The 27,068-nt window shown below is 38.0% G+C and overlaps 1 protein-coding gene, 1 long non-coding RNA gene and 1 pseudogene across 3 annotated transcripts in view; 2 read left to right on the forward strand and 1 right to left on the reverse strand.

Moving 5' to 3' along the window:
* The window catches only part of LOC102549242 (uncharacterized), a 1,084,685-nt gene that overhangs the window by 749,403 nt on the left and 308,214 nt on the right, over positions 1–27,068 (reverse strand). The window lies entirely within an intron of this gene.
* On the forward strand, positions 9,180–10,100 carry Vom1r108 (vomeronasal 1 receptor 108). Its single transcript, NM_001408828.1, is given in 1 exon segment — positions 9,180–10,100. A coding segment is annotated over 1 exon segment (921 nt).
* The window catches only part of LOC103690176 (protein LYRIC pseudogene), a 44,998-nt pseudogene continuing 29,192 nt past the window's right edge, over positions 11,263–27,068 (forward strand).

Below are 27,068 nucleotides of genomic sequence, written 5' to 3' on the forward strand. Positions count from 1 at the left end.
ATGAAATTCGTAGGCAAATGGTTGGAACTGGAAAATATCATCCTGAGTGAGCTAACCCAATCACAGAAAGACATACATGGTATGCACTCATTGATAAGTGGCTATTAGCCCAAATGCTTGAATTACCCTAGATCCCTAGAACAAACGAAACTCAAGACGGATGATCAAAATGTGAATGCTTCACTCCTTCTTTAAATGAGGAAAAAGAATACCCTTGGCAGGGAAGGGAGAGGCAAAGATTAAAACAGAGACTGAAGGAACACCCAATCAGAGCCTGCCCCACTTGTGGCCCATACATATACAGCCACCCAATTAGACAAGATGGATGAAGCAAAGAAGTGCAGACCGACAGGAGCCGGATGTAGATCGCTCCTGAGAGACACAGCCAGAATACAGCAAATATAGAGGCGAATGCCAGCAGCAAACCACTGAACTGAGAATAGGTCCCCTATTGAAGGAATCAGAGAAAGAACTGGAAGAGCTTGAAGGGGCTCGAGACCCCAAAAGTACAACAATGCCAAGCAACCAGAGCTTCCAGGGACTAAGCCACTACCTAAAGACTATACATGGACTGACCCTGGACTCTGACCCCATAGGTAGCAATGAATATCCTAGTAAGAGCACCAGTGGAAGGGGAAGCCCTGGGTCCTGCTAAGACTGAACCCACAGTGAACTAGTCTATGGGGGGAGGGCGGCAATGGGGGGAGGGTTGGGAGGGGAACACCCATAAGGAAGGGGAGGGGGGAGGGGGATGTTTGCCCGGAAACCGGGAAAGGGAATAACACTCGAAATGTATATAAGAAATACTCAAGTTAATAAAAAAAAAAAAAGAATTTATTGCACTTTTTTTTAAATGAATAATTGTCCATTTCATTACTATGTTGATAGGAATGTTCGCAAAGACAGTGTTTAAGCTTTATTTTCTTTCATACATTCTAGGTACATTCTGAAAGGAGCAAAGAAGTCACTGTTTTTCTCCCACTCTCTAGGTTATATCCTCACTCACCAGTTAATTTCCCTTAAAGCACAGAAGGTTTCCATTTTTCATAGCTCTACTCATTAATTCTAGGTGCAATTTCTGTGCTATTGAGTCCTGTTGCCCTTACATCTGTCTTGTACTACCAAAAATTTCATGGAGAGTTTTAGCATTTCAGTTTTTTGAATAATTAAGGAATAACTTTTGTGCAAGGTGAGAGGTTATAAATATAATTGTTTTACTGCAGGTGAATGTCTATTTTACACAGGATCAGAAGTTCTCAACACTAAGTAGTGCCAAATATTCAAGAGAAAACATGATTGTTCCTTTTTGAATTCTTTCTGAGAAATGCTGGGACTCAGCACGGCAACAGCAAGAAAAGCCAGAACTCTCGTTTGTCCTTCTTACTCAAAACTGGCCATTCCCTGTGTGGCTTTGGATCTTTTTATGTTTCCAGATCCTTGTGACAGTATAATTGGATCTAGGTAATGATTTATCAATTGAAGAAAAACATTATTAATTTGAACAGTATCTACAACATTTAACTTTTCTTTTTTTTTTAATTCGGATAGTTTATGTATTTATATTTCAAATGTTTGCCCCTCTCCCATCTCCCTTCACCCTGCCTCTATGAGGAGGCTCACCGTCCCACCCACACATTCCCACCACAACACCCTGGAATTCCCCTACAATCAGAAAAAGAGCCTTCGCAGGACCAAGGGCTTCTCCTCCTATTCATGCCAGACAGTGCTATCCGATGCTACATATGCAGTTGGAGCCATAGGTCCCCCCAGGTGTACTCTTTGTTTTGTCATTTAGTCCTTGGGAACCCTGGGGTATTTGGTTGGCTGATATTATTGTTGTTCCTATGGGGTTGCAAACCCCTCACCTCTTTCAGTCCTTTCTCTAACTCCTTTACTCCATAAATCTGTATCAGTAGGGCTCTGACAGGGCCTCTCAGGAGATATCCATATCAGGATCCTGTCAGCAAGCACTTCTTGGCATCAGCAATAGTGACTGGCTTTGGTGGCTGCGTATGGGATGGATCCCCAGGTGGGGTTGTCTCTGGGTGGCTTTTCCTTCAGTCTCTGCTCCATTCATAGACCCTGTATTTCCTGCTATGATTGTTTTGTTCCCCATTAACTTTTCTTTACAGTCTGTACAAGGGCTCTTATTTCACCCCAGGCTCTGCGGCTTTCATCCCTGCTATTATTTATCTTAATTTGTTTTAATTAATACCTGTTAACTCTGGACTTGAAGATCTCTCATCACAACTTTGATTTGCATGTCCTCAATGTATTTCCTTAATTTTTTATGTTGACCCTCACTTTATATACATGTTGGCTGTCCAAACTGTTAATAATAGATTTAGCCAAAACAGGACCCATTGCTCATTTGTTTTATATTTTAGTTTTTATTCAAATTCACTTTTGAATATTCTTTGGAGGATAGAGAGAAGAGCGAATGGTTAAGAATGCATCCTGCTATTACTTTGGATTTCGGTTCAATTTCTAATTCCTACCAGTTGGTCACAACCACCTAAAAATTCAGCTATAGCATATCCCAAAGTCTGGGCCATGTCAGCACTCATGTTTACATGCAGACACTCACAGTACATATAATTAAAAACATATGTTATTAATATAAGTTATCATTTATATATCCTGAACATTTTATTACTATTTGTGTGTGCGGGTTTATTGGATAAATTTCTTCATTTACATTTCGAATGTTGTTATCTTTCCCCATTTCCTGTCCATAAGCTCCCTATTCTTTCCCCCTCCCCCATAAAGTGTCCCCTCCCATCCACCCCCCCTTAGGACCTTCCCCAGATATTAAGCTGCATTGGGGGTACAACCTTGATAGGAATAAGGGCTTTCCCTTCCACTGGTGCCCCACCGAGGCTATTTTCTGCTACGTATGCAGTTAGAGCCCTTGGTCAATCCATTTATAGTCTTTCAGTAGTGGTTTAGTCCTTGGAAGCTCTGGTTGGTTGGCATTGTTGTTCTTATGGGGTTGCAAGCCCCTTCAGCTCTTTCAATCCTTCCTCTAATTCCCCCAAAAGGGGTCCTGTTCTCATTTCAGTGGTTTGCTGCTAGTATTTACCACTGTATTTTTATAACATGCAGAGCTTTTTTTTTTTTTTTTATTAACTTGAGTATTTCTTATATACATTTCAAGTGTTATTCCCTTTCCCGGTTTCCGGGCAAACATCCCCCTCCCCCCTCCCCTTCCTTATGGGTGTTCCCCTCCCAACCCTCCCCCCATTGCCGCCCTCCCCCCATACCTGGTTGTGTCTCTCAGGAGAGATCTACATATGGTCCCGTTCAGCATGCATTTCTTAGCTTCACAGATTTTATCTAGTTTTGGTGGTGATATATATATACATATATATATATACATATATATATATATGTATATATATATGTATATATATGTGTGTGTGTGTGTGTGTGTGTGTGTGTGTGTGTGTGTATACCATATGTGCGGCAGGCTCTGAATGGTCATTACTTCAATCTCTGCTCCATAATCCCTCTTATGGATATTTTTGTTTCCTCATCTAAGAAGGAGTGGAAGCAACCACATTTTGCTCATCCATCTTCTTGAGCTTCCTGTGGTCTGTGGATTGCATCTTGGATAATTTGAGTTTTTGGGCTAATATCCACTTAACAATGAGTGCAAACCATGTGTGTTTTTTTATGATTGATTTACCTCACTCGGGATGATATTTTCTAGTTCTTTCCATTTGCCTATGAATTTGAAGAAGTCATTGTTTTTGATTGCTGAGTAGTACTCTATTGTGTAGATGTACCATTTTTTTAATCCATTCCTCTGTGGAAGGGCATATGAGTTCTTTCCAATTTCTGGCTATTATAAAAAGGTTGCTATGAACATAGTGGAGCATGTGTCTTTGTTATATGTTGGGGCATCTTTTGGGTATATGCCCAGGATAGGTATAGCTGGGTCCTCAGGTAGTGCAATGTCCAGTTTTCTGAGGAACCTCCAGACTGATTTCCAGAGTGGTAGTACCAGTTTGTAATCCCACCAACAATGGAGGAGTGTTCCTCTTTCTCCACACCATCGCCAGACCCTGCTGTCACCTGAGTTTTTTATCTTAGCCATTCTGACTGGTATAAGGTAGAATCTCAGGCTTGTTTTGATTTGCATTTTGCTGATGACTAAGGATGTTGAACATTTCTTTAGGTGCTTCTCAGTCGTTCGATATTCCACAGTTGAGAAATTTTTGGATAGCTCTGTACCCCATTTTTTATTAGTGTTATTTGCTCTCTGGAGTCTAACTTCCTGAGTTCTTTGTATATTTTGGTTATTAGCCTTCTATCAGATGTATGGTTGGTAAAGACCTTTTCCCAATCTGTTGGTTGTCCGTTTGTCCTAATGACAGTATATTTTGCCTTAGAAAAGCGTGGCAGTTTTATGAGGTCCCATTTGATCTTAGAGCATAAGTCATTGGTGTTTTTTTCAAGAAATTTTCCCCAGTGCCCTCGTGTTCGAGACACTTTCACACTTTTTTTCTATTAGTTTGAGTGTATCTGGTTTGATGTGGAGGTCCTTGAACCACTTGGACTTAAGTTTGTAGAGGGAGATAAGAATGGTTTGATTTTCATTCTTCTACATGCTGACCTCTAATTAAACCAGCACCATTTGTTGAAAATGCTATCTTTTCCCCATTGGATGGTTTTAGCTCCGTTGTCAAAGATCAAGTGACCATAGCTGTGTGGGTTTATTTCTGGGTCTTCAATTCTATTCCAATGATTTGCCTATCTGTCTCTGTACCAATATCATACAGTTTTTATGACTATTGCTCTGCAATACTACCTCAGGTCAGGGATGGTGATTCCTGCAGAAGTTCTTTTATTGTTGAGTACAGTTTTCGCTATCTTGGTTTTTTTTTGGGGGGGGGTTGGTTTTTGTTTTTGTTTTTGTTTTTGTTTTTTTGTTGCTATTCCAGACAAATTTGCAAATTACTTTTTCTATCAATATAAAGAATTGATTTGGTGTTTTGATGGGGCATGCATTGAGTCTGTAGACTGCTTTTGGCAAAATGGCCATTTTTACTATATTAATCCTGCCAATCCATGAGCATGGGAGGTCTTTCCATCTTCTGAGATCTTCAATTTTCTTCTTTAGAGATGTGAAGTTCTTTTCATGCAGATCTTTCACTTGCTTTGTTAAAGTTGCACTAAGATATTTTACATTATTTGGGACTATTGTGAAGGGTGTCATTTTCCTAATTTCTTTCTCAGCCTGTTTATCATTTGAATAGAGAAAAGCTACTGATTTGTTTGAGTTAATTTTATACCCAATTTGCTGAAAGTGTTTGCCAGGTTTAGTAGTTCTCTTGTGGAACTTTTAGGGTCACTTAAATATACTGCTGGGGATCTAGCTCAGTGGTAGAGCATGCGCAAGGCCCTGGGTTCGGTCCTCGGCTCCAAAAAAAAAAAAAATATATATATATATATATATATATATATATATATATATATATATATATATATACTATCATATCATCTGCAAATAGTGATGTTTTGACTTCTTCTTTTCCAATTTGTTTCCTTTTGATCTCCTTTTGTTGTCTGATTGCTCTGGCTGGAACTTCAAGAACTATATTGAATAAGTAGGGAGAGAGTGGGCAGCCTTGTCTAGTCCCTGATTTTAGTAGGATTGTTTCAAGTTTCTCTCCATTTAGTTTGATGGCAGCTATTGGTTTGCTGTATATTGCTTTTACTATATTTAGGTATGGGCCTTGACTTCCTGATCTTTCCTGGACTTTTATCATGAAGGGGTGTTGAATTTTGTCACATGCTTTCTCAGCATCTAATGTAATGAGTTTGTCTATATAGTGGATTATATTGATGGTTTTCTGCATATTGAACCATCCCTGCAACCCTGGGATGAGGCCTACTAGATCATGTTGGATGAAGGTTTTGATGTGATCTTGGATTCCATTTGCAAGAATTTTATTGAGTATTGTTGTGTCGATATTCATAAGGGAAATTCTCTGAAGTTGTCTTTTTTGTTAGATCTTTGTGTGGTTTAGGTTTAAGAGTAATTGTGGCTTTATAGAAGGAATTTGGTAGCATTCCATCTGTTTTTATTGTGTGGAATAGTTTGGACATTATTGGTATGAGGTCTTATATCAAGGTCTGGTAGAATTCTGCACTAAACTCATCTGGTCCTAGGCTTGTTTTAGTTGAGAGCCTTTTATTAACTGCTTCTTTTTCTTTAGGTGTTATGGGTTTTTTTAGATGGTTTATTTGTTCCTGATTTAACTTTGGTACCTGGTATACCTCTAGAAAATTGTTCATTTCCTCCAGATTTCCCAGTTTTATTGAATATAGGCTTTTATAGTGTGTTCTGATGATTTTTTTTACATTTCCTCAAATTCTGTTGTTATATCTCCCTATTCATTTCTGTTTTTGTTAATTTGGACACTCTCTCTGTGACCTCTGGTTAGTCTAACTCCTTAGTTATCTATCCTGTTGACTTTCTCAAAGAACCAGCTCCTTGTTTTGTTGATTCTTTGTTTCTACTTGGTTGATTTTTTTTTATTTCATCCTTGAGTTTGATTATTTCCTGCCTTCTACTTTTCTTAGATGTATTTGTTTCTTTTTGTTCTAGAGGTTTTATGTGTGCTGTCAAGCTGTGGACATATGTTCTCTCCTGTTTCCTTTTGCAGGCACTCAGAGCTGAGTTTTCCTCTTAACACTGCTTTCATTGCGTCCCATAAGTTTGTATCTTCATTTTCATTAAATTCTATGAAGTCTTTAATTTTTTTCTTTATTTCTTCCTTAACCAAGTTGTCATTGAGTAGAGTGTTCAACTTCCAATATGTGGGCTTTCTGTCATTATTTTTGTTATTGAAGACCAACCTTAGTCCGCGGTGATCTGATAGGATGCATGGGATTATTTCTATCTTACTGTATCTGTTGAGGCCTGTTTTGTGACTGATTATATGGTCAGTTTTGGAGAAGGTACCGTGAGGTGCTGAGAAGAAGGGATATCATTTGGTTTTGGGGTGGAATGTTCTTTAAATATGTGTTAAATCCATTTGGTTCAATACTTCTGTTAGTTGTAATAAGTCTGTGTTTAATTTCTGTTTCCATGACCTGTCCATTGATGAGAGTGGGGTGTTGAAATCTCCTACTATTATTGTGTGAGGTGAAATGTGTGGTTTGAGTTTTAGTAAGGTTTGAATGTAGGTGCCCTTGCATTTGGAACATAGATATTTAGGATTGAGAGTTCATCTTTGTGGATTTTTCCTTTCATGAATATGAAGTGTCCTTCCTTATCTTTTTTGATGACTTTTGGTTGAAAGTCAACTTCATTCGATATTAGAATGACAACTCCAGCTTGTTTCTTTGGGCTATTCGCTTGGAAAGTTGTTTTCCAGCCCTTTACTCTGAAGTAGTGACTGTGTTTATCTCTGAGGTATGTTTCCTGTATGCAGGAAAATGCTGGGCCTCTTTACATATCCATTCTGTTAGTCTATGTCTTTTTATTGGGGAATTGAGTCCATTGATGTTGAGAGATTTTAAGGAATAGTGATTGTTGCTTCCTGTTATTTTTGTTGTTAGAGGTGGAATTATGTTTGTGTGGCTATCTTCTATTGGGTTAGTTGAAATTAGACTACTTTCTTGCTTTTTGTAAGGGGTAGTTTCCATCACGTGTTGGAGTTTTCCATCTATTATCTTTTTTAGAGCTGGATTTGTGGGAAGATATTGTGTAAATTTTGTTAATTCATGGAATATCTTGGTTTCTCCATCTATGTTAATTGAGAGTTTTTGTGGATATAGTAGCCTGGGCTGGCATTTGTGTTCTCTTAGGGTCTGTATGACGTCTGCCCAAGATCTCTGGCTTTCATAGACTTTGGTGAGAGGTCTGTTGTAATTCTTATAGGTCTGCCTCTATATGTCACTTGACCTTTTTCCCTTACTGCTTTTAATATCCTTTCTTTTTTGTGTGTGCATTTAGTTTTTTGACTATTATGTGATGGGAGGAATTTCTCTTCTGGTTCAATCTATTTGGAGTTCTGTAGGCTTCTTGTATGTTTATGGGCATCTCTTTAGGTTAGGGAAGTTTTTTTGTTTTTAAATAATTTTGTTGAAGATATTAACTAGCCCTTAAATTGGGAGTCTTCGCTCTCTTCTATACCTAGTATCCTTAGGTTTGATCTTCTCATTGTGTCCTGGATTTCCTAGATGTTCTGAGTTAGGAGCTTTTTGCATTTTACGTTATCTTTGACAATTGTGTCTATGTTTTCTATGGTATCTTCTGCCCCTGAGAATCTCTCTTCTATCTCTTGTATTCCGTTGGTGATGCTTGCATCTATGACTTCTTATCTCATCCTTAGGTTTTCTATCTCCAGGATTGTCTCCCTTTTTGCTTTCTTTATCGTTTCTATTTCCATTTTTAAATCCTGGACAGTTTTGTTCAATTCCTTCACCTGTTTGGTATTGTTTTCCTGTAATTCTTTCAGGGATTTTTGTGTTTCCTCTTTAAGGGCTTCTACTTGTTTACTTGAGTTGTCCTGCATTTCATTAAGAGAGTTATTTATGTCCTTCCTAAAGTCCTCCATCATTATCAAAATATGTGATTTTAAATCGAAATCTTGTTTTTTCAGTGTGTTTGGATATCCAGTATTTTCACTGATAATGCCATGTAGCCTTAATTTCTGTTGCATAAGTTCCTGTGCTTGTCTCTTGCCATAAGGTCGTCTTTGGTGTTAGCTTATCTTGCTGTTTCTGACAATGACTTAACCTTTCTGTAGGCCTCTGTGTCAGCACTCCTGTAGAACTATTTTCCTGTTTTGTTTTGGTTTGCTTTTTTTTTCAGCCATTTCTGGCTCCACTCTCAGGTGGATATCCTGGACTAACTCTGTAGAACAGCTTAGCCTCAAATTCATGTGTTTGATTTTCTGTATCTCTTGATTACTATGTTAATGGACATGTGATCTCTTGTCTAGTAAATACATTCTTCCTCAGTAAACATTTATAATAATTTCCCTTTAAATATTAGATAATACCTTAATAAAGAACAATGTTTCAGATATTAGTCTTCAGTAAGAAAGTCCTATAAACATGAAAAAGTGATAAATATATTATTATCACCATGAACAATACACACTGACAAATATTTATGTGGTCTGTTGACCATAATAAATTTATTTACTTTTTTAAAAGAAATGAGAATGGCATCTGGACACTTTGCAATGGGAATTTTTCTCTTCTCCCAGATTACATTGGGAATGCTTGGCAATTCCTCAATATTATTTCATTACATCTTTTTGATGTTCACTAGAAAACACTTAATGCCCAAAGACCTGATTTTAAAGCACTTGACTTTTGCCAACTCTTTGTCTATCATCTCAAGAGGCATTCCACGGGCCATGTCAGATTGTGGATTTAAGTATTTTCTGGATGATATTGGATGTAAATTGATTGTGTATATATGCCGAATAACAAGGGGAATGTCCCTTTATGCAATGTGCCTACTCAGTTGCTTCCAGGCAATCACTATCAACCAGAGCAACTCCAAGTGTTTGACACTTAAGCACAGAACCACCAAGTACATTGGTTCCTGCTGCTCAGTCAGTTGGCTTGTGCAACTCTTTCTAAACATCTTGACTCCAACAAGAGTGTCAGGCCCCATTTACAACAAAAATGTAACTAACATGATGAGTTATGGATACTGCTCATGGATTGCTTCAGGCAATATGGCAACTGCAGTTTATGTGTTATTACTGTGCTTCTCTGATGCTGTGTGTCTGGGTCTCATGGCCTGCTCAAGTGTCTCCATGGTTAGTATTCTCTACAGACATAAGAGACAAGTCAAACATATCCACAGTGCTCAGCACCTTATAAAAGACTCTCCTGAGGACAGAGCCACACAAACTATCCTCATTCTAATGTGCACATTTGTCCTTTCTTACTCATTCTCCTCCATAGTGGTCATCTTTACAACCTACTCCAAATATCCAATGCTATGGGGGGTAAGTGTACTTACATTCGTAGAAATATGCTTTCCCATATTTTGCCCCTTTGTTATCATCAGCAATATGAACACTAGTTCCAGTCCATTTTTACCCTGCTTTGGTAAGCCATAGCTTCCTCCATGTATGACATAAAATCTTGTGGTCAATCTCTTCTTATATATTAGTGTATTGTTTGAATTGTTGTAAAATGTTAAGACTGTAATTTGAAAACATCAAACCTCCTGGAAGTGACTCCATCATTATGTGGAATAGAAATTTTATCACAGCATTTTTTTACAGAATTTGATATCAAATACTAAGCAATTTTCAAATATATGTGATTATCATATTAAACAAAATGTCATGTGGTATAAGTCAAAGTAAAGGTAAACTTAAGAAAAATACATATAGGAGAACAGACATTTTTTGTTGCTCAGAATGGATGTTTTTCTTGAATGCATGTCTGTACCACATGCATGAAATGACCACACAGCTTAGAAAAGCCATTGTACCACTTAGGACTAGTTCTTCAAGTAGTTTTTAGCCACCAGTGAGTGATTGAAATAATACCAGGGGCCGCTGGAAGAGCAGTCAGTGCTCTTCAGTACCAAGGATTCTTTCAAGCCCCACCTTTTCCCATAAGAATAAAGTTTATTTTAAAATTTGCACTTAAATAAAGTTAAATACTACAGAATGCATATATCTGTAATTTAAACCATAATTGTATTTAAAAGAGAAGGGCCACAAAATAATGTGAATATAATGAAATTGTGTGTGTAGGTAAAAAGTCATTGTCATTGTAACAAAAATGTATGCAAGTCATTGAAATAAACAAGGCACCTTAGTAGTTACTAGGGGGGAAATGAAAGTGGCCGGTCATTCATATTTATTTAAAGGTATTTCAACATTTTGGGGGACCTTTATTGAAAAGAAAAGATAACAACCACACTATTTACTAAGAATGCTTTCTACCAACTCTGATTTCTTTCTGGGGGTTCTCCTGTGGCCTAAATGCTAATGAGGTTGCAAAAATCCTAACTAAATTCATATAGTTAGTGAAAAGAGAAAATACCTTAAACACAAACAGGCCAGTTGCCGGTATTCAAATAGCTGTCACTCAGTTACCAGGTACACTGTAGGGGATCAAATGCCCCTGTTATTGTAGCAACTAAGACACAGGGAAAATGAAGACAAAAAAAAAAATACCCACCAGCCTCCTGTTGTCTGACAGGTCACCAAAGCAAGGAACAGTGATGAAATGTGGAGAATCCTGGCCATCATCTCAAACGTCACTATGGTCAGCATCCCTATTTCTTCCCATATTAACCATGACAGCATGTATTATGAAATGAAAGATAAAAATGTTCAATTGGTCGGGTCTTTGTGCTCCTCATATGGCTATAGTACTGCCAAACAAGAGGTAAAGAGAAGGAAAGAGAAATGGTGGCTGTAAAACACCTGGAAAATCTATTCAAGGAACTATGCCAATATCAGGAAAAGCATTTCTCATTCAGCAACTCTCCCAGCCCCTGAATCTGATCCCCTGGCTTGTGGATCAGCTCTCATTTTGCTTCTAGGAAATCACCTTGAGACTCAGGCTCCAACTATTCAAATGGGAGTACACATTGGACATCTAAGGCCTATCACTGAAAAAAAATTTAAAACAATTTTTATATTGGTGAAAAACTGCACTTTCTAAATACTAAAATTTTCTTGAATGCCTAATAATCAGAGACTATAATAGGAATAGAAGTAACCAAGAAATTTAGATTGCAAAACAAAACCAAATGAACAATTACTGCTAATGAAAAATGAAAATGAAAAAACAATGTAAGAACATTTCTGACTTTAAACGAGAGAAATCATTCCCAGAATGGTGGGCAGGACTTAAATCATATGTGAAAATCATATGATTCACAGTAAAGCAATGTTTCTAGCCATTTTGGTGTCTAAAGATCGAGCCAGTAAGATCCACTCATATTCAGTTACACAATTGAAGGCTTCTCATCCTCTTTCCATACTTAGACATATAGCTTGGACCCTATTTGCAAAATTAGGTAGAGCAGCAGGTGATGCCTACACAGAAAAGTTGGTATAGCACCCATAGTAGGAGATGCTGTAATCTGAGACTCTCTATGATCAGACATAAAATTAAGTTTTACGGAAAACAGAGACATAGCAATAACACCTTGAATTTTCACTAGGTGGCATATTTTATCCTCACATTATTACTGAAAAGACCAAGGAGCCTTCATCAGTGTCACAGACTGAGAAATGGTGGGGTGAAATCTGCAAGTGATGAGTCCTGTTATCACAGTGACACATAAGACTGTCATGACTGACTTTTCCAAAACAACATCAAGTTTCAATGAACAAAACACAAAAAGAAATCTCAACAGAATAAGAAGCATTTAAATTTTATTTCAATACCCTAATACCCTCAGCCACAGGCAGCAGGAAAATGCGAACAAAAATTACTTTGAATTTTCAGTTTATACCTGTCAGAAAGGCTATAATCAAAACCACAAGTGATAGGTAATGCTGGCAAGGATGTCCAACAAGGGAACACTCCTCCAATGTTGGTTGTAGTGCGGTCTTGTATAGGCACTTGGGCTGTATGGCACTTGTACAAGAATATGTTGGGATCAATATGGCTGCTTCTCAGAATATTTTGAATCAGTCTATCTGGAATACACAGCTATACCACTCATGGGCATATATACGAAAGATGCCCCACCATACCACAAAGACTCTTGCTTGATAAACTACATTCATAGAAGTTTTATTCATACTAGCCAGAAACTGGAAAAAAACTAGATGTCTCTCAACTGGAGAACAAATAAAGAAAAGTGGGAGCCCTCAGACAAAACCTGCCCACAGAAAGCTGGCCTGCCAGGAGCCTGCTAACTCTAAGCCACAGGAGAGACCCACCAGGAGAACACAGGGCTCATGAGCCCACAGGGTGGCCTGAGACAGGCCCTTCCAGTCTCAATCTTTGCTCAGAGTTTTCCCACAGACCTAGGACACAAAACCTGCCTACAGAGAGCTAGTCTGCCAGGAGCATTCTCACTCCAAAAGTTCAAAGGCTCACAGGCTTACAGGCTCACAGGCTCACAGGCTAACAGGCTAACAGGCTCACAGGCTCACAGGCTCACAGGCTCACAGTCTCACAGGCTCACAGGCTCACAGGCTCACAGGCTCACAGGCTCACAGGCTCACAGGCTCACAGGCTCAGAGTCCCAAAGGAGGAACAAGCTGCAGAGACAGCAAGACCAGCTAACATCAGAGATAAACAGATGGCAAGAAGCAAGCACAGGAACCTAAGCAACAGAAAACAAGACTACTTGGCATCATCAGAACCCAATTCTTTCACCATACCAAATACTAGATATCTAAAAACACTGGAAAAGCAAGATTTGGATTTAAAAATCACATCTCATGTTGATGATAGACATCATCAAAGACACTTGATGATGATGATAAGAAGGACATAAGTAACTCCCTTAAAGAAATACAGGAGAACAAGTAGAAGCCCTTAAAGAAGAAACACAAAAGTTCCTTAACGAATTATAGGAAAACACAATCAAACAGGTAAAAGAATTAAACAAAATCATCCAGGATTTAAAAGTGGAAATAGAAACAATAAAGACAACATAAAGAGAGAAAACCCTGGAGATAGAAAACCTAGGAGAGTGATCAAGGAGTCATGCATGGAAAAATTACCACAAGAATACCAGAGATAGAAGAGAGAATCTCAGGGGCAGAAGATATCATAGAAAACATTTAAACAATATTCAAAGAAAATTCAAAACAACAGAAGCTCCTTACTCAAAACATCAAGAAAATCCAGGACACAATGAGAGGATGAAACCTAAGGACAGGTATAGAAGAAAATGAATATTCCCAATATAAAGGGCCAGTAAATACCTTCAGCAAAATTAAAGATGAAAATTTCCCTAATCTAAAGAAAGAAATACCTATGAATATACAAGAATCATAAAGAAATCCAAATAGATAGGACCAGAAAAGAAATTACTCCCATCACATAATAGTCAAAACACCAAAAGCACAAGACAAAGAAAGAATATTAAAAGCAGTAAGGGTAAAAGGTTGTGACATATAAAGGCAGACCTATAAGAATTAGACCAGATTTCTCACCAGAGACTATGAAAGCCAAAAGATCCTGGGCAGATATGATATAGACACTAAAACACACAAATGCAAGACCAGCTATTATATCCAGGAAAAATTTCAGTTACCATAGATGAAGAAACTAAAATATTCCACGACAAAAGAAAATTTGCACAATATCTTTCCACATATCCAGCACAAAAGATAATATATGGAAAACTCCAACACAAGAGGGAAACTATACCCTAGAAAAAGTAAAAAAGTAAATCTTCCTGCAAAAAAAACCCCAAAAGAAGATAGTCACACAAACATAATTCCACCTCTAACAACAAAAATACCAGGAAGCAACAATCACTATTCCTTAATATCTCTTAACATCAATGGACTCAATTCCCCAATAATAAGACATGGACTAACAGACTGAATACATATTCAGGACCCAGCATTTTGTTGCATACCTCAGTGACAAAGGCAGACACTACCTAAGAGTAAAACACAGGGAATTTTTTTTCAAGCTAATTGCCTGAAGAAACAAGCTAGAATGGCCATTTTAATGTCAAATAAAATTGATTTTCAAGCTAAAGTTATCAAAAAAGATAAGGAAGGACACTTTATATTCATCAAAGGAAAAATCTACCAAAATGAACTCTCAAGTCTGAACACCTATGCTCCAAATGCAAGGGTACACACATTCATAAAAGCAACTTTACTAAAGTTCAATGCATATATTACACCACACACAATAATAGTAGGAGACTTCAACATACCATTCGCATTGATGGACAGATCATGGAAACGAAAAAATAATGGAGACACAGTGAAAGTAACAGAACTTATGAACCAAATGGATTTAATATACACCTATAAAACAGTTCATCCTAAAACAAAATAATATACCTTCTTCTCAGCAGCACATAGTACCTTTGGAAAACTGACCATATACATGGTCACAAAACAGGCCTCAATAGATACAAGGAGATTGAAATAACCTCATGCATTCTCAGATCATCATGAACTATGTCTGGTCTTCAACAACAACAAAATCATCAGAAAGCACACATACACATGAAAGCTGAACAACACATTGCTCAATGACAACTCGGTCAAGGAAGAAAGAAAAAAGAAATTAAAGATTTATGAGAGTTTAATAAAAATGAAGGTACATCATACCCAAATTAATGGGATACAATGAAAGCAGTACAAAAAGCAAAACTCAAAGGTATAAGTGCCTGTGAAAAGAAAATGGAGAGAGCATACACTAGCAACTTAAAAGCTCATCTGAAAGGCCTAGAACAAAAAGAAGCAAATACACCCAAGAGAAATGGACAGCAGGAAATAATCAAACTCTGGGCTGAAATCAACTAAGTAGAAACAAAAAGGACTATACAAAGAATCAACAAAACTAGGAGCTGATTCTTTGAGAAAATCAATAAGATAGATAAACCAGAATAACCAGAGGGTACAGAGACAGTATCCATATTAAGAAAATGAGAAATGCAAAGGGAGACATAACAACAGAAACTGGGGAAATTAAAAAAAATCAGATCCTACTACCAAAGTATATACGCAACAGAACTGAAAAATCTGAAGGAAATGAATAATTTTCTAGACAGACGGTAGGTACCAATGTTAAATCAGGATCAGATAAACTATCTAAACAGTCCCATATCCCCTAGTCATTAAAAGCCTCCCAAAGAAAAAAATTCCAGGACCAGATGGGTTTAGTGGAGAAATCTACCAAACCTTCATGGAATACTTAACACCAATAATCATCAAATTATTACAGAAACAAGAAACAGAAGGACCACTACCAAATTCATTCTTTGAAGCCACAGTAACGCTTATAGCTAAGACACAAAAAGACCCAACAAAGAAGGAAAACTTCAGACCAATTTCCCTCATGAATATTGATGCAAAAATTCTCACTAACTGGGAATATTCATAGGAGGGGATATGGAAGCGAAGTTTAGAGCAACGACTCAAGAAATGGGCATTCAGAGCGTGACACATATGTGGCCCATATATATACAGGCACCAAACCTAGATAAGATTGATGAAGCTAAAAAATGCATGCGGAAAGTGACTGGATATAGATCTCTCCTGAGAGACACCTCCAGAGCATGTCCAATACAGAGGTCAATGCTAGCAGCAAACCACCAAACTGAGAATAGGACCCTCTTGAGGGGAATTAGAGGAAGTATTGAAAGAGTTGGCAGAGCTTGCAACCCCATAAAATCAATAATGTCAACCAACCAGAGCTTCCAGGAACTGAACCACTACCGAAAGACTATACATGAACTGACCCAGGGCTCCAACTGCATATGTAGCAGAGAATAGCCTTGTTGGGACACCAGAGGGAGGGAAAGCCTTTGGTCCTGCCAAGGTTGGACCCCCAGTTCAGGGGGATATGGGGGAGGGCAATAAGAGGGATGTAAAGGGGGAATACCCATATGGGGGAGTGGGAAGGGAGGGAATGGGGGCTTATGGACAGGGGAACAAACTTTGAAATGTAAGTAAAGAAATATATAATAAAATTCTCACAAACTGAATCCAGGAGCACATCAAAATGACCATTCACCATGATCAAGTAGGCATCCCATGGATGCAGGAATGGTTCAATACTTGGAAATCCATCAACATAATCCATTATATTAAAAACTCAAGGAAAAATATTATGATCATCTCATTAGATGCTGAGAAAGCATTTCACAAAATTTAACAACCCTTCATGATAAAAGTCTTGGGAAGACCAGGAATTCAAGGTCCACACCTAAACATGGTAAAAAGCAATATACACCAAACCAGTAGCCAATATCAAACTAAACAGAGAGAAACTTGAAGCAAATGCACTAAAATCAGGAGCTAAACAAAGCTGTCCACACTCTCCTTTCCTATTCAATATAGTCCTTGAAGTTCTAAACAGAGCAATTAGACAACAAAAAGAGGTCAAAGGATACAATTTGGAAAGGAAGAAGTCCAAGTATCACTATTTACAGATGATATGAGAGTATACTTAACTGATGCCCAAAATTCCACCAGACAACTGTCTAAACCTGATAAACAACTTCAGCAAAGTTGCTGGATATAAAATTAATTCAAACAAATCAATAGTCTTTCTCTACTCAAAGGATAAATAGGCTGAGAAAGAAATTAGGGAAATGACACCCGTCACAATATCCACAGATAATATAAAATACATTGGTGTGACTCTAACCAAGTAAGTGAAAGAATTATATGACAAGAACTTCAAGTCTCTGAAGAAAGAATTGAAGATCTCAAAAGTTTGTATTGGCAAGATTAATATAGTAAAGAATGTGATCTAGCAAAAAGCAATCTATAGTTTCAATGCAATCCCCATCAAAATTCCAGCTCCATTCTTCACAGAGTTAGAGCAATTTGCAGATTCATTTGGAACAGGAAAAAACACAGCATAGTGAAAACTGTCCTAAACAATAAAAGAACTTCTAGGGGAATCAGCATTCCTGACTTCAAGCTGTATTACAGAGGAATCCTGGTTAAATAAACTGCATGATATTGGTAGATAAATAAGCATGTAGATTAGTGGAATAGAACTGAAGGCCCAGAAATGAACCCATGTTCTCATGGTTCCTTGATTTTGACAAAGGAGATAAAACCATCCAATTGATAAAGACAACATTTTTAACAAATGGTGCTGGTTGAACTAGAGGTTAGACTGTAGAAGACTGGAAATTGACCCAATCTTATCTCCTTGTAATCCTCGAACAAAGCTCAAGTCCAAGTGGATCAAAGACCTCCATATAAAACCATATACACGGAAACTAATGGAAGGAAAAGTGGGGGAAGAGTCTCAGACACCTAGGCACAGGGAAAAATTTCCTGGACAGAACACTAATGGCTTATGCTTTAAGATCAAGAATTGGCAAATTGAGCCTCATAAAATTGCAGTTTCTGTAAGGCAAAGGACACTGTCAATAGGACAAAATGGCAACCAAGAGATTGGAGAAAGGTGTTGTTGTTGTTGTTGTTGTTGTTGTTGTTGTTGTTGTTGTTGTTGTTAACCAATCCTAGTTATGATAGAGGGCTAAGATCTAATATATACTAAGAACTCAAAAAAGTAGACTCCAGAGAATCAAATAATCCTATTAAAAATGGAGTACAGAACGAAATAAAGAATTCGCAACTGAGGAATACCAAATGGCTGAGAAACTCCTAAAGAAATATTCAACATCCTTAGTCATCAGGGAAATGCAAATAAAAACAACACTGTGATTCTACTTAACACCAGTTAAAATGACTAAGATCAAAAACTCAGGTGACAGTAGATGCTGGCGAAGATGTGAAAAAAAAAAAAAAACAGGAATACTCCTCCATTTTGGGTCAGATAGCAAACTGCGACAACCACTCTAGAAATCAATCTTGTGGTTCCTCAGAAATTTGAATATAGTACTACCTGAGGTGCCAGCTATACCATTCTTGGGAATACTTTCAAAGGAGTGCTCCAACATATAACAAGGACACATGCTCCACTGTGTTCATAGCAGCCTTATTTATAATAAGCTGAAAAGAATCCAGATATCCCTCAACAGATTAATGAATATAGAAATAGTGGTACATTTACACAGTGACTACATGAAATGCTTAGGCAAATGGATGAAACTAGAAAATACATTCCTGATTAAGGTAATCCAGTCACAAATAACATAAATAGTAAGTGGATATTAGCACAAAAGCTTAGAATACCTAAGAAAAAATTCACAGATCATATGAAGCCCAAGAAGAAGGAAGACCAAAATGTGGATGACTTTTTCTTATTAGAAGGGAGGACAAAGTACTCACGGGAGGAAATACAGGCACAAAGAGTGGAGCAGGGATTGAAAAAATGGTCATCCAGAGACTGCCCCACCTGGAGATCCATCCCATAAGCAGCCACCAAACCCAGTCACTATTGCTGATGGCAAGAAGTGCTTGTTGACAGGAGCCAGTTATGGGTGTCTCCTGAGAGGCTCTGCCAGAGCCATACTGATACAGATTAGGATGGTTGCTGCTAGCCATTTGACTGAACAAGCAGATCACAATGGAGGAGTTAGAAAAAAACTGAAGGAAGGGAAGGTGTTTGCAACACCAGAGGAAGAACAACAATATCAACGCATCAAATCCCACCAGAGCTTTCTGGGACTAAACTACCAACAATCGAGTACACATGGAGGGATTCATGAATCCAGCCACATATGTGGCAGAGGATGGCATTGTCCAGCATCAATGGGAGAAAAATCCCTTTGTCCAGTGAAGGCTTGTTTCCCCAATGTAGGGTAATGCCAGTGCACTGAGGTTGGTGAGGGTGGGTGGGAATGGGAGCATCTTCATAGAAGGAAGGGGAGGAGGAATGATAGAGGAATGATGAGGATAACATTTGAAATATACATACATAAAATATCCAAGAAAAATAAAATTATTTTAAAAACGAAAAGTGGCCCATTTATACCTACACGAGTATGCAGTATTATTCAGCTATTAAAAGTAGTGACGTGAAATTTGCAGACGAATGGATGGAACTAGAAAAGAGCATCCTGAGTGAGGCAAGCAAACCCAAAAATGTAAACATCGTATGTATTCACTTATAATTGGATATTTGTTGTAAAGAAAAAGACAATCATGCTATTGTTCACAAACCTAAAGAAGCTATTTAACAAGGACGGCTGAAGGGGGAATTTCAGGATCTCCAGAAGAAGGAGAATTAGATAGATTTTGTAGATGGTGCACTAGGGGTGAAAGGGGTTGGGACCAGAAGTGATTGGATTGAAGGGAAGGAGAAAATCCTGGGAGAAATGACTAAAATTAAGGGGACAGAATTTGGGAGTTTAGGTGGAAATCTAGTTCAATAGAAACCTCATGGAATCTATAAGGGCAGCACAGAATCTATTTCTAGAAGGTTCGTAGTAATGGAGGATAGGGATCTTGAACTGGCCATCATCTGTATCCACACAAGTCCACAAATGGAGGGGTTGGGATATAAACTCAGCCATAAAACCTTCAATCTGCAGTTTACCCTGCTTGCAAATTGGACTGGAGACTATCATAATCATCATCAAAGAGACCAAAGAGACTTCTTCCAGCAACTGACAGGAACAGATGCAGAGTCACAAAATCAAACATAGGCAGGGCTGAAACTCCTGCAGAGAAGGAGTGTGAAGAATCATAGGAACAAGAGGGGTCAGGGACACCATGAGAAGACAGGCTATGCAATCAACTTGCTGGGTACTATCTGAGCTCACAATAAAGAGCCTATGGGGCTCTGACATTGTCTTCTATATATATGTTATGCTTGGGTAACTTGGTCTTCCTATTGGAAGCTATTAGTGGGAGGGAATATAATAGAATATGTTCTCTCTCTTCTAGGAAGATCCTTACATTCTCTCTTCAGCCCTCCTCTCTTTGTCTGTGGACTATAGAATTATTACTTTTTACATTTCAGCTTATAGATATTTTGACTTATAAGTGAGTACATACAATGTTTATGTTTCATGATCTATGTTACCTTACTCAGAAACATTTTTTAATTCCATTCAAATGGATATCCATGGCTGTTTAGCTGCTTGTGGGACACTTCTACTATGCTGCCTTTTTCAGTCTTGATGTGATGAAATGTGCCTGTTCTTATGGTAGCTTCATATGCAATTTTTTCTTATCTCTCTAGAAGATCAGATCTTTCTGAGGGAAATCAGCAGATGTGTTTGTGGATCTGGATGGCAGAGTGATCCTGGGGACTGATTGGAGAAGGGGAGATGAAGAAAGGGAAACTGCAGTCAGGATGTAATATATGAGAGAAGAATTTTTTGAAAAAGAGACAGTAAGAATGGTACTAACATCAGAGTGCTTCCTCCTGTGGTTCCATTTGTTTTACCATGTCAGCATGGAGATGATGCAGGTATTAGCCTCTATACTAGGCAGTTGGTCTTCTCCTATTTTTTCTTGACAGTCCTAACTGTTGCTTTATTTAGACACAGGATGAGGGCATGAATACTGACTAGCATTATAATTTGCATCCTTCTGCCTCAAACTCCTAAACAGTGACTTTCAACCTTCCTGCAACATTTGTTATATTTCCTCATGTTGTGGTAACCACCAACCAAAAAAATTATGTTTGCTGTTACTTCATAACAGTAGCAACAAATTATATTTCATGTTACATTTATGAACTGTAATGTAAATGTCTGAGATGAAGCTCTGTGAAAGGGTTATTTTAGCCCCACAGGTTGAGAACCCTGCTCTTAAAAGTTGGTCTCAGAGTCAGCGATCCTTCTGTATCTGCCTTGGGAGTGCTGGAATTAACAGCTTGCACCACCATGCCTGTCACTTTGTATAGTTTTGGTTTGACTTTCTGCCCTCACATCCCCTATGAAGGGACTGAAAGAATGGTCCATAGCATCAGGATATCACACTGTTATCAGTTGAACTCTGTCCTCTGATGCTCACCTGTACAGATCTTATCTTCCAACCCTAGGATATGAACATATTTGCCAATAGCACTGATCCTAAACCAAAATTCTATAATAATATAAATTTTAGAATGTCAAAAAATTAAAATAGATAAAATATTCACAAAGATGCAATCTAAATATTTTAAAGTTGAAATCTTGAGAATCCAAATCACCCATCTTCAGGAGGCTTTTTCTTAACCTGGAGAACAAACTGAAGAATAAACCATGAGCAAGGAGTTAGAAAACTAAATCTCATGGACTAGGTCTAGCAGAAAATATGCCAACAAGAGTAACTTCAGTATGCAAATGCATAATTTGTATTGGTATTTATCCCAGCTTAGGAATTTCTGTGTTTTTTAAAACGGAAACCTTCTGATTGTCTGCTGAAAGCCTGCACCAGATACATCAGGGGAAAGTCATAGTACATTCTTGACATTTCTACATGACATGGGAACTTAGCTTTCTCAAGAAAATCACCAGCATACACACAGATCCCAACAACTCAATTAGACTACGTCTGTTGGCTTCTACTTGACACAGAATCCTATTTCTCAACAAAACTTGTGTTTTTTGAGTGTAGTTTTTGGAGTTTATTTGTGGAAAGTTTTTACCCTTGCGTCTACTTGCCTTCATCTGAGGCAAGCTTCCATATAACCACCTACACTCCCTAGGTTTCAAGATGTCTTGTAAGTAGATGTATGAAGAATGTGGTGTGACCATAATGGAACTGGGAGGGGAGATTCCTCTGAAATACTGTGAACTACTGAAGTGTAATGTTTTTGTTTGTTTGTTTTGTTTTGTGTTTTTTGCATTATTATTATTATTATTTATTATTATATTTTTGAACTTCAACTATTCACATTCTGGAACTTTAAGCAGTGAAGATTTCGTGGGAATGGAAACAACTGAGAGGCCAAGTGAATTTACCAGGAAAGCCTAAGTCTTGGGTTTGAAACCCAGCAAGATAGATAAAAGTCAGAGGAAATGGCATTCCACTACCAGGAGCCCCTATTGATAATGGGACCAGAGAATGTTTTGTATATCTAGGGTCAGATAAAATAGTATAAGAAGCTAACAGTAACAAATACTCTGCTTCAAACAAGGCAAAACTCAAGAATAGCTAAGAACCCTATTGTCCACCACCCATGCTGTGTACCTAAGGCAAAACAGACAAACACCCAAACACACACACACACACACACACACACACACAGTGAGAGAGAGAGAGAGAGAGAGAGAGAGATGTTCCACACAAAATATATAACAGAGGCATACACATGTACCATTCATTTATTTAATATTATTGGGCATAAATTAAAGCTGCTTTTTTAGGCATTAGGCATTTTTCAGAACTGTCAATTGACTTGTCTTCTTTACCCTCACAGGAAAGTAGAATGAGACAACAGATAGAAGGACTAATCCAGAAGTTACATGTGACATCTTCACTAAGTGGTCTTTAAAAAGCTACATTTTTCTTCATGTACAGATGAGACACTGAGGTTGAAGCCCTCTTAGTGCTCTTACAGAAATGATACAATTAAGCCATTGTGACCTTTCCTCAGGTGACTGTAGTATGTGGATGATTGGTTGAAGCTATGCTTACACAGGGAGTGTGTGTGAGGCTTCTCTCCCATGTGAATCCTCCCATGAACCTACAGGCTGACATTGGTGGTGAAGGACCTCCTGCATGTATTACATATAAAAAGCTTCCTTTGTTTGTAGATGAAAGACTTTATGAATTCTGAGGCCTGAGAGGTTATAGAAGCCTTCATCATACTTGGTACAGAAAAAGGACCACTCATTTTGGTGTTCTCTCTGGTGGGCTTAAAGATTAGAGAGATATTTGAAGATTTGGGGACATTCATCAAGTTTTGTTGTTGTTGTTTTGAGGTCTCCCTGGAGACTCTCTTGGTGGCCTTCACATTATTCACTGTGCCTCCTTATTCAGGCAAAAAATGTACAGGCACAGAATAAGGCAGGTCTGACCTGGAAGGCAGCCCTAGTACCTCCAATGCAAATTCATCAGAAGAATGTGCCCCCAGGGACATATCTATAGACAGAATGGGAGGTGCCTTGAGTTGCTCTTAAAGAATAGTCAATGACTCCACGTGAAATACCTCTCTCTTTAGATTCAGGAAACTCCTATCTCTGGATAAAGAAACAAGAGTCCAATTTATTTTCAGGTTTAATACCACGATTTACTTCACTAGCACTCCAGTAAATGTTTCCACCATATCCCTTGACTTCACTCTGGCATCCATAGGGAGAGCTTCAGAAGAAATTGCCCTAAGGGACTGTACATGGTGGCTCAAGGTGCTTTGACTTACTGTTCTGTCACCCTGAGGGAATGCACAAGAAACAGCACCCTCTTCAGGTTCTGCATATTGATCTGTTTGGATGATAAGGGGATCTATCTCATTTACTGGATTATTAATACCACTTTTTATTTTAAAACACCTTGAACAGCTGTAGCCATCTTTACTTTCTTTATCTCCTGTGGAGATAAGATATTCTATGAAAGTGTATACCAATATGATCGCCATATAATACCACTCTTCTATGCAGTTTTCTAGACTCATCTGCTGCCAAGAATATTTCTTTGGGTATCTGCCAGGTCGTCTTTACATTCTTTAGTGTTGAAGGTGTTACTGATTGCTATTGCTTCATGACTTCTTTTTAGGTCATATTCTCACAAATGATGGCTTCATGCCCCTGTGCAGATATGGGAACCTATAAACAAAGTGACTGTTATAAATGATTCTGTGATTCTATCAGACCTTCATAGAAGACCTATTACCAATACAGTTCAAACTATTAGACAAAATTAAAATAGACAGAGCACTATCAAATTCCTTCTATGAGGCCAACATTGCCCTTAAACCTAAACCATACTAAGACCCAATGAAGAAAAAGAACTTCAGACCAATTTCCCTTATGAATATTGCAAACCCAATTCAAGAACACATCAAAACAATCATCCATCACAATCAAGTAGGCTTCATCCAAGGTTTGCAGGGATGGTTTAATATACAGAAAACAATCAATGTAATCCACTATGTAAACAAACACAAAGATAAAAACCACATGATCATTTCATTAGATGCATTTGACTAAATTCAACACCTCTTCATGATAAAAGTCCAGGAAAGAACAGGAATTCAAGGTCCATACCTACACATAGTAAAAGCCATATACAGCAAAACAGTAACTAACATTAAACTGAATGGAGAGAAACTTGAAGCAATCCCACTAAAATCAGGGACTAGACAAGGCTGCCCACTCTCTCCCTACTTATTCAATATGGTTCTTGAAGTTCTAACCAGAGCAATCAGACAACAAGAGGAGCTCAAAGGGATACAAATTGGAATGGAAGAAGACAAAATATTACTATTTGAAGATGACATGATAGTATACTTAAGTGACACCAAAAGTTCCATCAGAGATCACTAAGCCTCATAAACAACTTCAGCAAAATGGCTGGGTATAAAATTAACTTAAACAAATCAGTAGCCTTCCTCTACAGGCTAAGAAAGAAATTAGAGAAACGACACCCTTCATAATAGTTCCAAATAATATAAAATAGCTTGTCATGACTTTAACCAAGCAAGTGAAAGATCTGTATGATAAGAATGTCAAGTCTCTGAAGAAAGAAATTGAAGATCTCAGAAGATGGAAATATTTCCATTGCTCATGGATTGACAGGATTAATGTAGTAAAAATGGCCATTTTACCAAAAGCAATCTATAGGTCCAACGCAATCCTCATCATAATTCCAATACAATTCTTCACAGAGTTAGAAAGAAAAATTTGCAAATTCATTTGTGTTAACAAAAAACCCAGAATAGCTAAAGCTATCCTCAATAGTAAAAGGACTTCTGGGGGAATCACCATCCCTGACCTCAAGCAGTAATACAGAGCAATAGTGATTTTAAAAAAACTGTATGGTATTGGTATAGAGACAGGCAGATAGACTAGTGGAATAGAATTGAAGACCCAGAAATGAACCCACACACCTACAGTCACTTGATTTTTGACAAAGGCGCCAAAACCATACAATGGAAAAAGAATAGCATTTTCAACAAATGGTGCTAGTTCAACTGGAGGTCAGTATGTAGAAGAATCCAAATTGATCCATTCTTATCACCCTGTAAAAATCTTAAGTCCAAGTGGATCAAAGACCTCCACATCAAACCAGATACAATCAAAATAAGAGAAGAAAAAGTGGCTAAGAGTCTTGAACACATGGTCACTGGGGAAAATTTCCCGAACAGAAAACCAGTGGTTTATGGTCTAAGATTAAGAATCGACAAATGGGATCTCATAAAGCTGAAAAGCTTCTGTAATGTAAAGTACACTATCATTAGGACAAAATAGCAACCACCAGATTGGGGAAAGATCTTTACCAGTCCTACAACTGATAGAGGGCTAATATCTGAAATACACAAAGAACACAAGAAGTTAGACTGCAGAGAGCCAAATAACCCATTTTTAATAATGAGGTACAGAGCTAAACGAAGAATTTATAGCTGAGGAATATGGAATAGCTGAGAAGCACTTAAAGAAATGTTTAACATCCTTAATCATCAGGGAAATGCAAATCAAAACAACCCTAAGATTCCATCTCACACCAGTCAGAATGGCTAAGATAAAAAACTCAGGTGACAGCAGATGCTGGAGAGGAGGTAGAAAAAGAGGAACACTCCTCCATTTCTGGTGGGATTGCAACCTCTCTGGAAATCAGTCTGAAAGTTCCTCAGAAAATTGGGCATTGCACTATATGAGGACCCAGCTATACCTATCTTGAGCATATACTCAAAAGATGCTCCAATAGACAACAAAGACACATGCTCCAATATGTTTATAGCAGGCTTAATTATAATAGCCAGAAGCTGGAAAGATCCCAGATGCCCTTCAACAGAGGAATGGATACATAAAATGTGGTACATCTACACAATGGAGTACTACTCAGCTATCAAAAACAATGACTTCATGAAATTCCCAGGCAAATGGATGGAATCAAAAAATATCATCCTGAGTGAGGTAACCCAATCAAAGAAAAATACACATGGTATGCATTCATTTATAAGTGGATATTAGCCCAAATGCTCGAATTACCCAAGATGCACAGACCACGTGAAACACAAGAAGGATGATCAAAATACAGATGCTTCACTCCTTCTTTAAAAGGGGAACAAGAATAACCATAGGAGGGGATAGGGAGGCAAAGTTTAGAACAGAGACTGAAGGAACAGTCATTCAGTGCCTGCCCCACATGTGGCCAATATATATACAGCCATCAAACTAGATAAGGTGGATGAAGCTAAGAAGTGCATGCTGACAGGAACCAGATGTAGATCTCTCCTTAGAGACACAGCCAGAATATGGCAAATACATAGGCAATTGCCAGCAGCAAACTACTGAACTGAGAACAGGACCCCCGTTGAAAGAAACAGAGAAAGGACTGAAAGAGCTGAAGGGGTTTGAGACCCCATATGAACAACAATACCAA

Source organism: Rattus norvegicus, chromosome 7 (assembly GCF_021556685.1).
Source record: "Rattus norvegicus strain SHRSP/BbbUtx chromosome 7, alternate assembly SHRSP_T2T, whole genome shotgun sequence".
NCBI lineage: Eukaryota > Metazoa > Chordata > Mammalia > Rodentia > Muridae > Rattus > Rattus norvegicus.